The 14361-nt window shown below is 35.3% G+C and overlaps 1 protein-coding gene across 1 annotated transcript; it reads left to right on the top strand.

Annotated features, from left to right (window-relative positions):
- Positions 1-538: 538 nt before the first annotated feature.
- On the top strand, positions 539-11768 carry LOC143471260 (serine/threonine-protein kinase/endoribonuclease IRE1-like). The gene is made up of 13 exons (XM_076969674.1): positions 539-790; positions 4185-4338; positions 4463-4513; positions 5375-5474; positions 5905-6101; positions 6422-6569; positions 7175-7350; positions 7458-7649; positions 7891-8069; positions 8185-8225; positions 10343-10417; positions 10707-10970; positions 11631-11768. Exons 1-12 carry the CDS (start codon positions 702-704, stop codon positions 10844-10846), a joined length of 1542 nt encoding a protein of 513 aa, XP_076825789.1. The 5' UTR covers positions 539-701; the 3' UTR covers positions 10847-10970; positions 11631-11768.
- Positions 11769-14361: the final 2593 nt, after the last annotated feature.

Genomic DNA, 14361 nt, shown 5'->3' with positions numbered 1-14361 from the left:
TGACTTTAAGGTAAATATTGACGGATGGTTGCGTTGTTCATTTATAACATTTGTTATACGACTTGTGCAAAATGTTGACACAGTGAAGTCATGGCACAAGACATTGCGCCGTTAGTCAAAAAATGTTCACAGCAGCGATGGCAGATTGAATTATAATGTATGAGATAGTGTCGTATTGGCAGATCTATAAAATAAATAACAGTTGATATATTTAATTTTTGTTGTTGCTTTAGTGCGGGCAGAATTTCATTATCTTGTATGGCAAGCCTATGTGTTAGGTGTGTCTGTTGGTCTATTTTCTTACCATTATGGGCGATAGTCAATTTAAGTGAGGATTTCACGAGCGCTTACTTGCTGAGTTTGATACTTCAGGACAAAAGGTTTAAGCCTTTGTATGCTAACTGGACTCAACATTTGAATTATGCTTTTGGTTGACTATTAGCTGCATGTTTGCTCAATAAACAAAAGAAGATAAAATTTGTGGTTGATACTGTAACTTCAAGTAACTGTTAATGATTCCACTAAATGGAAGTTTATTTAGAGTAAGGGACAGATTAATTGTATTTAAAAATTTATAGATTAACAACACTTGATATATTTTAACCAAAATAATGTAATTACATTGACATTATATTGTATTTCCGCCATTATATTGGCCAAAGAACTTATCCTGTTCCACAAAATCTTGCCGGTTTGAAAAAATGTCCAGCAAGACCTCTTCACGTGAAAGGAAATATCCACGAGAAGCAAATTCACCATGGAAACGTACCTTGTTTTCAAAGATTTATAAGTAAGTCGTACTGTCTATCTAGGTCGTTTAATGCTAGCAAGTTTGTGTTGTTTCAAAGCAAACGAAGAAAATTTAAGCTTACTATTAGGCTTATCTTTTTGTTGGTATTTTTATCATAGTAGATGTTTTATAAACTTCTCCATCTGTCTTTCTGTCTTCTTATTTACCCCTCATGTCTAATTTTTACAGTCTAGTTTGGCTAACAAGGTGCAGTCAGTGTCAATTTAAACAATATACTGTCTTAGAAACCAGGATTAAGACTGGGTGGGGCTAAAATTGAGTCAGGGGCTCCTTTAGTAGAGTCAGTCGGTATTTCAGTAGTAGGCGTACCAAGTGATCTGATATTGTGTAATACCTACCTAAATTTTAACCAACAATCACTATTCATCATGTAACTAATGATACCGGAAGTTTTAAAATGCTGTTTGTGTGAAATTGCAACAAAAGAAAGTTATTCCTCTCAAAATTTTTATTCCTAAATAAATCTAATCAATTGATCTTATAGATAGTCGAATGGGTGCAAATGTTTTTAGTAAAGGTGAGTAAAAACAGATTGATTACCAGATGTACAACAGTAAAACTGACTGACAGCATTGCAGATAAGTAACAAACCGAGTCTCTTAAGAAAGTATAAAACTTACCGGCGATACGCACAAACACCACAGTAACAGTCAAGGGTGCATCAGCACAGAATTTGAACTTATGCAACAAATTATGATCACAGAATTATTACATATTTGTGACGCCTTCGATTTCTTAGACGCTGAAAACTAATAGTATGTTTAATGTAATATTTAATGTGTTCAATGTAGTAGTATGATTTACCTAGTAAACTATTTGTTTGACCATATTTTGATACTGTTGTGACGATGTGTTTACCACTACATTTTTGAAATGTACCACAAAGGTAAAGTCTATGTATCGCAGTAATATATAATACTCTAACTCTCGTAACAACAGTTTAGGCGTGAGTTGGCCTTACCTTTTTGTGTGTGTACAGCGATTGGGCAATTGCTACATTGCTGAATACAGATAAAATGGTAGGCTACAACCAAACTTTATTTGTACGTATTTTTTCATTTACAAAGGAAATGCATGCACCGATGGGAAATAGGAAAATAGGAATATGTTTTGAAGTACACCACATGTCATCCAAATGACATTTGAGGCTATTAACAGCTATAGCTTTTAAACTAATCTAGTTAAAGACTCCAAACATAAGATGTCTATGAAGAATCTTCAATTTTATAGCTAAAATGTTTTGCTTTTGATGCGAAACAGTTGTAAAAAATTTGAATTGCAATAACGTTTAAAGTTAGGTTAAAAATACGGCAGCAATTTCATGTATTGAGACAACTAGGTTTCAGACAGTTTTTGGTATAGCCCTTATTGCCAAAATCGTATTAGCTTTTCTTATGATGGAGATAACCTATAGCAGAGGGAGGTTTTCACTAATACACGGTGGTTATGCAATTAGTGGCAAAAAAGTGAAAATTCATCGCTAAATTATGATAGAAATGGCGACAATCACATAATAGGTGGCCAAATTTGGGATACATTTTTGGCAATAAATGCTTAACCACTGTATATTATTATAAATTATTTTCAGTATTCTTAACAGTTTCGATAATTTTCAGTATTCTTACCAGTAACTTTGTTTGCTTTAAGGCCAGTTTGTTTTTGAAACTGTTCTTCACTTTTAGAGCAATGTTAAACGTTCTGCGTGATAGCATGATTTCAACTCCGGTTGCAGTATTGTGAAATGTATTGGACTAGACTTAATTTTGTTATTCGAGTCGTTATTCGTTATTGTTATTCTATTCGAGTTGCTTCAATATGACAGGAAAATTAAATGTTAAAAATTAAATTAAATAAAATTAAATGTTTACGTCTAAACCTAGTTTGTAACGGAAAAGATTTGTGGGTATGATTGCATGGTTGAATTTGCATGGCTTAATGATAATTAATTGACAATTTTAGCTTTACTAACGACCATCGAATCTTTAGTCGTGGCTGTCTTTTCACAAAAAAATGCATCTGCTGATATATGTGTACACATTTGTTTATGAGATGATCGATAAATCGATAGACTCGATGATCTTTTTTAATATTTGCCGCCTGAACCTTCAAAAGGTGCAGGATTAACGAGCATTGATTCAGTGATGGATGTCAGGTGAGTTTACTTTAAGGAAAGTTGCTAGTTTGTAATTCTACTTCACTAAGCAATTTGATTTTTGTTCCTGACTGAACTGTGGAGTAGATGACCCTCAAACAAAGTAAAAGCACTCATTTTATTTGCTTTTTAGATGAGGTCGGCATAAAGCGGGCAAACGATAGTAATAATTGACAGAAAGGCAATCATTATAAAAAGTTTTTATCACATCCATCACACTTGTAGAGAACTTTTCTGAAGTGTTGCTACAATCATCAGAAGCGAGTATACAGTGAGACCTTGTTAATCCAAACCCCCGAACAACCGGAATCCCCGCTATCCGACACAAAACTGCCGGGAACGGATTTCTTCCTATGCATTTTACCCCTTTAATCCGGAAACCCCGCTGTCCGACTCCGACACAAAAGTTTTGGAACAAATGTGCTAAATCAATAGCAATAAAATTCGATAAACCGGATTATTAACAGTTAAGCGAAAATGATTCATGATTGTCCTAATACACTATGTACACTGGGTAGTTAGTTGACGAAACAATAGCCGATTATCTACGCATAATAACGTTGCGGTCTTTATTGATTCAAAAGTACAGTACTGTACAGCATTGCGCTTTGTAAAAAATTTTAGCCGCACAGCTTTTTAGTCATACTATGAAATACTGTACAGTATTTTAGAAACGAAAAAATAAATTGTTCATCAACAGTAACAAACAACGCTTCCGCGGTCGCAAAAAAATACGTACATTATATCGGTTGAGTGCGGCAATCTATTGAAGACATACTTCTGCAACTCAATCGTGCTATCAGCTTTTGATATCGCATTGCGCAAAGATTGGAAACAGGTCAAAGAAAGTTCAGACTGCTGGTCCCGCCGGAATGCTTCGCCATGCAAGAGCGGTTGTCAAACCGATTTGCGGCCGAATGTTCGTCACTTGGAGAGCATTCGTCTTTAATACGGTGGTTCTGGGGTTCGACACTGGGTCGGATCATACAAAAAATATAATTTTATTTTAGTTGCTGTCCAGCAAGAAAGTCAGTACTTAGAATTGGAGTAAGGTGCATACTGCGTTTTGTACACGGTGCTGCATTTGCAAGATTGATTGATTTTTTACTTTCCGATAATCCGGATAAACCGACATTTTTTGATGAAACGAAGTGGTCCGGATCAACGAGGTCTCACTGTATATTCATCCAGCAAATAATTTAAACATACTTTTGATTGTAGATGCCGGCAAAATGATGGAACAGTGATCATTGAGAAGCGTGTTTCAAAGGATCATGTCAAATATGCAGAAAGCGAAGCACAAACTTTCAAGAAAATATGCGACAACAGTTTTCGTCATCCAAATGTGGTCTTTTATCTTGATGCCATTGAAGATGTATTTAAGAGTTTATATGATTATAAAAATTTACAACTTCAATTGTTGTATAAACCTGTTTCAATTAATTTTGGTAAAAAGATGTTGCCTACCATACATAAGTTTCACATACACATTCTTTTAGGAGGATGCAATTTCACTGTATATGGAAATGTGTGATGGTGATCTTGAGGAGGTATGCTGATTTTATTGTGTCACATAGTAGATTTTAGGGGCATTTAGCCTATGCATTGGACTAAGATTAACCTACCTACATATATAGCCGGCCTTTGCTATTTCGAGGTCCCTGGCCGATTTTCTTTTGAGAACAGATCGTTAAATAATACTGTGGTTTGTGCAAATTAAAAGCTAAATTGTTATTCTTGTTTCAGTGCTAAGCAGCACTGGGCCTAATGCAGTCGCATCGCTTGTATTGGCCCGCCCTAGCTACATGTAATGCCCGCCCTCGTATTGCATTGCTCGCTTGTATTGCATCGCTCGCATTGGTCAAAGGTCCGCCCTGGCTACTTATCATCGATAGCGATAAAATGTGTTAAAAGCCACCACACGCTGTTAGTAAATAAAGAAATTCGATTTAGATACTAAGGTTTCCTAAATGCTAAAATACTGCAGTTAACACTGTGTCGATACCAGACCGTTGTCTTACATTGCGCATTGTGAGAATCATTGGCTACCCAAATACAAACATATAATTTTTTCAAAAATGATCATTAAACAGATTACAAAGATTTTATTTTGACAAAATGTTACAACAGGAAGCATGCCAATAATCAAGCTACTAAACCACTAAACGAATGAAGTATATATTTTTTTTTCAGCAAATTCTATTCATGACTATACTTTCAATCAAATTTAAGTTACATTGGAGAAATAAGTGGAATTTCTATTATTTCTTTAAGTAAATGCATCAAATTTAGTCTTGTAGTTCCAACGTCTCGAACAAATTCCTAAAAATTAAAATGGACCTAAAGTTTATACGGGAAAATAAAATGAATGTCATAATAATATAGATAAAGTTTATTACCTTTTTATGCAGTGGACAAAGAAGGGTGAACTTAATGCTTGCAATTTAACTGCTTTGGAAATCTGCCAACATATAATTGAGGGAATTTCCTATTTACATGGACAAAATATTAGTAAGTACTTTGTATAACTTGCTTAGAGAGTGTTCATTGCTAGCTTAAAAACAAATTTGTTTGATATCAAACAACACAATTAAGTATTCATGGAATGGACTGGTTAAACTATTCTAAAAAAACATTTTAGGAGCTAAAGCTATTACGAAAATATGACAGTCAATTGTGATATGCTCAGTGAAGATTGCAATACGGCAGACAATTAATTAAGTGTGCAAAATCCTTTTGTACCCACTCGATTTTCCGGTATCCGAGCACACACAACTAAATTTTGCGTGCAGTGTAAACAAACAATACCATTTGGTCTGAAGTTTAATTCTTTTATTTCTTCAAAATCAGTTGAATTCTGCCTCCTTCTTAAAAATTCTTTTGAAATAATTGCTATTTGTTTTGTGTATAAATAAACATAAATAAACTTTTATTTGTTTAGTTCATAGAGACGTGAAGCCAAGCAATTTCTTGATACGTTTGAGTGATAAAAATGCAACAATAAAAGTGAGTGATTTTGGTTTGAGCAAAATATTGGCAACTGATGTATCGAGCGCACCCACCACTTCGACCAGCACTGAGGCATTCATGGCTCCTGAGTATCATCGGAGAGAAGATGGAAGTCGTGAAACATCATGGGTACACTAGCTGTAGTAATGCACACTCTAGATTCTAGAATAATAAATCTCCAAATTCTTAAGATTTTAGTTTTATTTTTTATCTCACAAACTTTATCGAATTTAAAATTGGCAGGTAGAGTTTTTTCTAACTCTGGGAAACAGTTTTAATATTAAACTGTTTAGTGGCACATTTTGAGAATAATCAAACATTGTATGCCTCAATCATCATGAATTAAACCACTTCCATCAAGTCAGGCCGACCTCTGCAATCTTACTCAAATCATTAATAATTTTTTAAGGTGTCTTTATATTTAACCTTTAAATATCACAATTTTACAGAGAAAGTCTGCCGATATATTTTCACTTGGCATTACCTTGTATTATGTCCTCACAAATGGGCGTCATCCATTTGGTGACAAAACTTCTCACGAAGCCCCCCACAACATTCAACAAAAAGCTTCTCCTGATTTGGATCTTCTTGACTCAGGTGCCTTGTTGCCTAAAAGTTGATACAATTTGTTTCGCTAAAAAATGACATAATTTGTGCACTCGGATAGCAAAGGTAGGCGGTACCACGGTACTATGGTACCGTATTACGGTACTGCGGTGCTTTTTCAGAACCGATACCGTCAAAACAGCATCGTCAGTACTTTTTTGTGAAAGTACCGAATCCCTGTACCGAATTACATTTTTCAAGATAAATAGGTTATTTTAAAATGATTACTTCAAGATTTTGAGAAGTATGTTTTTTATAACCTCATTTTAATTAACACATAGTGCCAATTCCAGCGCTTTTTGTTCAGTTTTTAATCTAAAAAAATAATAATCTAAATTCAGATAGTAGGATAATTGTTGTGCTCATACCCTCGGGCATGTGTGTTTTCTAGTAACACATACACGCCTCTCTACTATAGTGACGTTCCATGATGCTATCAAGCATCGCTATTAGTTTTCTGTTTATAACTCTTTGCCAGATGTTTTAGTTTACATTTTATCTTATTATGTTTGGTTCTTGTAAAATTTCACGTAGAATAACTAAATCATAATTTGTCTACAAAACGTACCTTTTTCCTGTTTGAACAATATTTCTAGTGGACGATTTATCCCAAGAGCAAAAGGAACTTGCTAAAGATTTGATAAAGAAGATGTTTGGATATCACCTAGAAAAAAAAGAGGTTGATTTTGACCCAAAAAAGCGACCAACATCACAACTTGTTAAGTTTCATCCACTTTTTTGGACGTCAAAGAAGAAAATTGGCTTTTATAAGGTTGGTTTGCATAAAAAAGATGACAGAAATTATTTGATGATTACAATATAATTCAGCTTTGCGTCATTTCTATGTTTGTAATGAAAATTAAATATTTGCATCAACAGGAAGCCAATAGGTGGTTTTACACCCAATCCCGAAAAAATGCTGAAAAATATCAACAAGCTCTTAAACACTTTGAAAATGAATTCGACATAAGTATTAACAATGTGCCATCCTCCTTAAGAAGTGAGAGAAAGTTTCCTATTAAGGAATGTGGAAACGTCCATCAACTTCTTCAAAAAGTGATACGAAATATGGTAAGAAAATATAAAAGCAAGCGGCTGGCAAAAAAATTGGTAAAAATGCGCATCTTATAATTCTTAAATACGCATCATATCAAGGTTTGTTATTTATGAATTAGCGATTAAATTTTTATCTTGTGCTATATTTATTGAAATAAAGACACCATTTCAAACCTAACTTTGTCAATTCTTTACTTAACGAAGTTAAGTTTAAAACACAAACTAAATATTATTTTAAACTTGATTTTGTTTCTAGGATGAACATGGTGATGAGAAATTGGCCGAATCTATGAAGCTGCTGGGATTTTTGAATAACGGAAAGAGAGATTATGATAAATTTTTACTCACACTTACAGGACCTTACCCTGGTCTACTTGCTTATCTGTGGTGGTATCTACGTGACGAGGAAATTGAGGGACCATACTATCCAATGAAGTCAGCTTTGCATCATTGCTGTTTGATAGTTTTTACTTTATCATAGATAGTTTATGCCATGTTGCTGATTACTAATTATAATTTCCTTCAACCTTTAAGGTTTGTTTCTTTTCAGAGATTCACCACATACTGGATCAACAAAACAAGGTTCTTTAGGTAAGCAATTTAAACAACGTTTTTATTTTGTGTTACAAATTTTCTCTAATGACTAAACTATGTCGCTACCACGTACGTATGATTTTTCATACCAGTAACAACAAGTGGGCTTCTGAGCCATCTCCTAACTAACCTGTGTAAGTTAGTTGTACTAGAGCAGGGGTCTCAGTTGGGAGTGTACCCTCCTGGCGTGCGACAAGACATTTCTGGGGTTGCAAACTTCTCCACTAACTTTAACAAATATTTACGTGATTTAAGGGTTGACATGTAATAAGGTGCAGTCTGTAGTTTCTGTATATTTACAATTTGATTTTTCTATGCTGTATTCACTACCTAGAAACTCATTGTCTATACCAGAGACCTCAAACTGGAACAAACTATAACAACATTGGCAAGTCTCAATTTTAGCTACTGACCAATTTAAGCCGCCGTTTATCGAAGTAGGAAAATATGACCAGTGTAAACAGCTAATTGCGAATGCTAATTTTCAACTTACAAGACATGTCAATTTTGCTAAAGTGTGGAATATAAATTAACCTAAAACTAATACCCTCTAATCCAAACCCTTACTTCTCGTGATTAAATTACTGAGCTTAGCGGCGAATTGAAATAAATGATAAATTTCAACTTAAAATGATATTTTATTTTCTGAACTCTAAATTAATTTAAAACTACTGTGTATACTACGACCCAAATTCTCACCTCTCATGACTAAATCACCTCAAAAATTAATTTGTGCACAAAAAGTTAGTCAAACAGAGACATCCATTATAAGGACCCAATCGCCGAGTGAGAATAATTCAATCACCGACCACCTCGCCACCACATACGAGAGTCATAAAATCATCAGCGAACATCTGCCGGTCATTGTATTATGGTTCAGCAACTTCAGTAAACTGACGCCGTGAAATTGTCACTTTGAATGAAAAATGTTGCAGCAACCGTTTCAATTCTTTAGATTGTTTCTGATATCGTGGGTAAGTGTAAAGCAAAGTTAGTAAATTAGGTGTTGTTCAAACAAATTGAAACGATTTAAATGTAAACAATCGAAATGATATACCGGTACCGTGCACGCATAACCTTGTGTACCGGTAACAGCAAGTAGGCTACTGGCCTATAGTCTAATCTAGCTGTACTGGGCTAGGCTAGGCCTACAAAGGCTATTTTTTAGAAAGATTTCAGAAAGCTTGGATGGAATAGGCTAGAAATAGCAAGTTACTAATTAATGTTTATAATTCCCTTAATCTTAAATCAACACATAGTACCACAAATCAATAATAACACAGAAACAGAAAGCGTTTTATTAGATTTTCTGTCTACGTCTAACGCCAGTCAGCATCCACCAGGTAATGGTTGTCCACGGATAAGGTAAGAATCATACTTTTCTTTGATTTGACCAGTCCAAGTTTTGTGAAAAACAAATTACTCAGTGTTTCTGGTTTAAAGAGGTGTAGACTTAGGTAATTCAACCGGCTGTAAAGCACCAGATCTACAGACATTAGCCTTACTTGCAGTGTTGTAATGACTCGACACTTGCAGTGTTGCAATGACTCGAGTCACGTTTTTGAATTACTTGACTTGACTTGACCTGAGTCAATACTTGAAATGACTTCACTTGACTCGAGTCTTGGAAAGTAAGTTGGCACAAGTCATTAAATCCTTGTTGTTAATTAATTAACTAACTGAATTACAGACATTTGATTTGGTTGTGAATCATCGGTTAAAGGTATAGCCAATGACATGACTTCATTTGACATGCATAATATTTTAACTTGACTTGATCCAATTAGTCTAATTTGAATTGATCCAATTTGACTCGACTGGACTTACGTCAACTTCCCAAATGACTTAACTTGACTCGAGTCTTAAAAAAATGACTTGGTTACAGCCTTGCCTACTTGTTTTACCACCAATTTCTAGTGGGATTTTATTTTAAAGAAACTGCACCCGTACCTGATTTTTTCTATTGCATATAGGCGTAGGTAATTTTTTTACCAAAATGTGATAAGAAATATGTTTAGGAACAAGTGTAGTTAATATCCTTGTATTTAGTTTCCATATCTTCATGTTCTATAACATGCAATGCTGTGAATCTAAAATGTTACATTATTTTGCAGAAAATGAAGAGCGCAGAAAAATAACTCGAAAAATAGAAAAGTTTCAACATGGATGTAATGTATCTAGTGATAAAGGTAATGTATTTGGCAAGAGCAGTGTATAAATGTATTTTAGCAGTGTATAAACTCGGTAATTTATATTTGCAAATATATGATGACAAGGCTGTGTGATTTTTAAACCAATGTTTTAACCTTATACTGGTTTTATTTTGTGTGTTGGGCGCCACAGTAAGGCATAAAATGTGTGTTTTTGACATTTGCTTGTAACCAACTTGTAGCCTAGCCCACACCAGGCTCAAGTCACAGATAGGCCTACAGTCGTTTAAGTGTAAAACAAGTGAAAACTAAAGTTATGTTTGTTTAGAATATGAGGCACTGGATTTGCTGTGTCTTTATGAACAAATTTTTCAAATCAGTGACGAGCAGCTCACCACGAATGCAGCGGAATTCTTCCCAGAAAAGCTGTGGTTTAGACAATATCAAGTTGACAGAATCACAAATTGACTCGCTCCTGTTTATTCTCACTAAAGTTGAGAAACGCATCAAGTTGCTTGATCTGTTCAAATGCTTTTCTAAACCAGAAGATGTCGGCCGATTATTTGAGGCAATTCAAGCAATGTCAGGAAAGGTTTGTTTATTTATTTTCCTTCTACTTTTTCGTTCGTCTTCAACTTTGTTTACGAACTCGATGTGTCGTAACAATGCGCCTTGGTTTTGCATGTGACGTCATAATAGTTTTTCCCGCCTTTAAGCAAAGATGGTTTGTTGAGATTCTGTGCGTTGTTGTTGGTCGGAATATTTTGTTTTAATTTATTTCAACGGGGCGTAATTTCCCCGCGCAATTTTTATTGTTTAAAACGCTGATAGATCTGGAATGCGCAGTAAACCTGGCCGCTTAAAATTCGTTCGTTTTATTGAGAAAAATGGCAAAATTTGATCGGTTCAGTTTAGGCTAAAATCGGCAGCATCTGACTATGAATTGGCCAGAAGCAAATTTCAAATTTTTACAAAAGCAAAAATATTTTTGCGACTTTAATATCAAGTTTTATTTCTGCAACGAATACTCAATTGTTGTTTAAGTTGGTCGCTTAAAATTCCTTCTATTTTTCTCAAAATCCAAGAATTTGTGTTGGTCCAGTAGGCTACTGTAGGCCTAAGCTACCACCATGCTAGTTAGTTATTAATTAGTTAACACTAACCAGTTAACTTGTATGAGTTAAATATTAGGATATTAGTCTTTGTTATAACACCATGTTGTAGTTTAATTTTACAACCATTTTAACTCTAGATCAGAAGGCTTTATATCAGTGACAACATAATCCCGAAGATTCCTTCAAAATCCTTCTTCAACAAAATCGAGGATGAGCTGGATATGTTGAAATGCTTCACTGATGATGACGCAACAAATGGGAAGCGCTATGCGAACCAATCAGAAATCGCTGAAATTCAACGAGTCCTTGACCAATTGGATGACTCGGTATTATTTATGTCTTGTTATGTTTGTGTGAAGTTGAACTTTGCAGAGGAATTTAATCTCAAATTTTTAATTTATAGGAGTTGACGATTTATCTTGGTCTGCGCGATGGTGAATTTGTCCAACTCCGCTCGCGAAAGTAAAGTGACGTCTCCGGGTGACGTAGTCATCTTCAAGCAAGAAATTGGTTTAACTTCGATAAACACCGTTCTTAAAATCGATTCATTTACACAAAAGTAAGAGCGACGGAACGCGATAATATTTTGTCAATCGCCACCTGGTCGGGAATCGAACTCGGGATTTTTAGACAATGTAGTTCTCGTTTATCCTGATGCGCCACGCGAAGAACTCTTGAAATATTGCTTAAAAGTGATTTATATGTGTATTAGCTTGCATAGTTACGTAACAATTGTATTCGTTTGTCACATACGAGTTAATTGATTTTGTAAACACCGCATATGGTTGTGCTATTTTGTTGTGATAATTTCGAGATTTCTTATCATAGAAACTTCTTCATTGGTTTTTCTTGATAATTAATGTTGTTTTTCTATCACTGGCGATCAGTTTGATCTGTGGCGTTTGGCGTCATGTCACCGTCACGTCATTTTAGTTACTATTTCCTTTGATTTCTTTGTTTCATCGAATTTTTTACATTCCCAAGTTAATTAACGTAGATTGCTTTGCTTTATATTTTGTTCTCCTTCTGTAAATCCATTCAGTCGTTTATTTGTTTCTTAAATTCAATGCAATTCTATTCCCCACGTGTTGGCCGATTGATGTCTGCGAATGTACTGCCGAGAAAGACACGCGACCTCATGATGAGTCAAGAAGAGTTTTTCGTGCTCTCAGACTTCAGTAGCACTTGGTTCTGACAGCGGTCGAGAAAGCTCTGTGAGTCGTCGTCCAAGTCGGCTTTCACAATAGAAGAATATTCGCTGGAGAATGCGCAGAGAGCATCATTGTCAATGGGCAGAGACGGCCACAGATGAACCAGACTAGGAGTTTATTGCTCTCACTCATTATGGCGCTTTTGGTAAGGTTTGTAAATTAGCGACCTGAGAGATTTTGTTGATCAAACAAACAAATTTAACCGATTAACCGTCCTGGTTTATTTAACTATGGTCTCGATCGTAAACTGACTACACTGTGAGGTTGTTGCTTTGGGCACTAAATTTTAGGGTGACAGAATATCGATTAACTTGTAACAGCAACAACTAGCTTACAGAAACACGTTTAGTTCCCATTGAATAGAAAATTAAAACCTTAACTACTCGCGCGTTGTAATTTAAACACCATTTTTCTGCACGTGGTCGAGGTTTCTGTAGGTTTTGAGCATTTCGTTATCTCCAATATGATGAGGATAGGATGTAGTAGTATAGTATGCCAGGATAGCTGTAACTAAGTACGGAAAAAATAACACATGTCTTCGCTAACGAAAGGTTTGTGAGGAAGTAGAATATTTTGACTTGTGCCTGAAAGCAGGACAATAGTGTCCAACAGTAATGAAGGCTGGTAAGAATATATCTCGCTAGGCTAGTAAATAAGCATAACTCAGTGTTTTTTGATTAAAAATGGCTGAACATTATTCTGATGAACATTCCAACAGTACAGGAAAGACGGCGCCTACCAATGCATTGACGAATGTATGACAAAAGTTCAAAAAGAGATGCTCGTTCAAGCTAATCTTATCTTACCTACAATCCTCAACTCTTCGACTTACGAACATTCGTAGATTCGAACGTTCAGTTTCGTATTTATGCCGACCCATTACGATATTGACCACCGGCACTGCATATAGTATTAAGCGTCCAATCATCGAGATGAAGCACATTCATAATGCTTATTGCTGCAGGAAAGTTACTCCCATCCTGGCATGACCCTACGGGTTAGAGTTAGAGTTAAGCGATGTAACAGTCATTGAAAATGAATAGTATACTTTTACAAGACCAATCGTATACGTGGAATTTTTGATAAAAAAAATTGTAACAATTCAATACAGTTCTCGCGAAAAGAAACGTCTTTCACAAGCTCAAACCCGCCTGGAGAAAGAATTAAAGAATCTCGATGAATAATTACTCAAACCAGAGAGTAATAAAGATTCCATCTTACAACAAGTTACCCTAAAGCAACAACAACTGGACGCTCTGTTGGAAAGGCATACCAATGCTGCGATAGTCGAAGTAAGGCCAACTGGTCTAGATTCAGGGAAAGAAATAGGAAATATTATCTAAACTTAGAAAAGCGTCATGCAGACGAAAATAGGAAAACTTTTCTAAACTCTGACGGAAACATTTTAACCGATCAAAGTCTTATATAACAAGAGCTAAGAAAATTCTACGCATCGCTATAGAGTTGCCCCGCCAACAATGCAACGCCTCACCAGATAAACTCGGTCTTAACCACACTCGATATTCCTAAGATTGATAGGAACAGCACAGACGAAGGAAGTACAAAGATTTCAGAATCTGAATGTATTGTGGCGACCGTGATAACACATTATAACAATTATGTAAATTGGCACTTTAAAAGCGGTTTGTGTGTGTTT

The sequence above is a fragment of the Clavelina lepadiformis genome, chromosome 9 (genome assembly GCF_947623445.1).
Source record: "Clavelina lepadiformis chromosome 9, kaClaLepa1.1, whole genome shotgun sequence".
In the NCBI taxonomy this organism is placed as follows: Eukaryota; Metazoa; Chordata; class Ascidiacea; order Aplousobranchia; family Clavelinidae; genus Clavelina; species Clavelina lepadiformis.
Note: the sequence above shows the minus strand (reverse complement) of the source record. Positions and strands in the feature narration are given on the sequence as shown.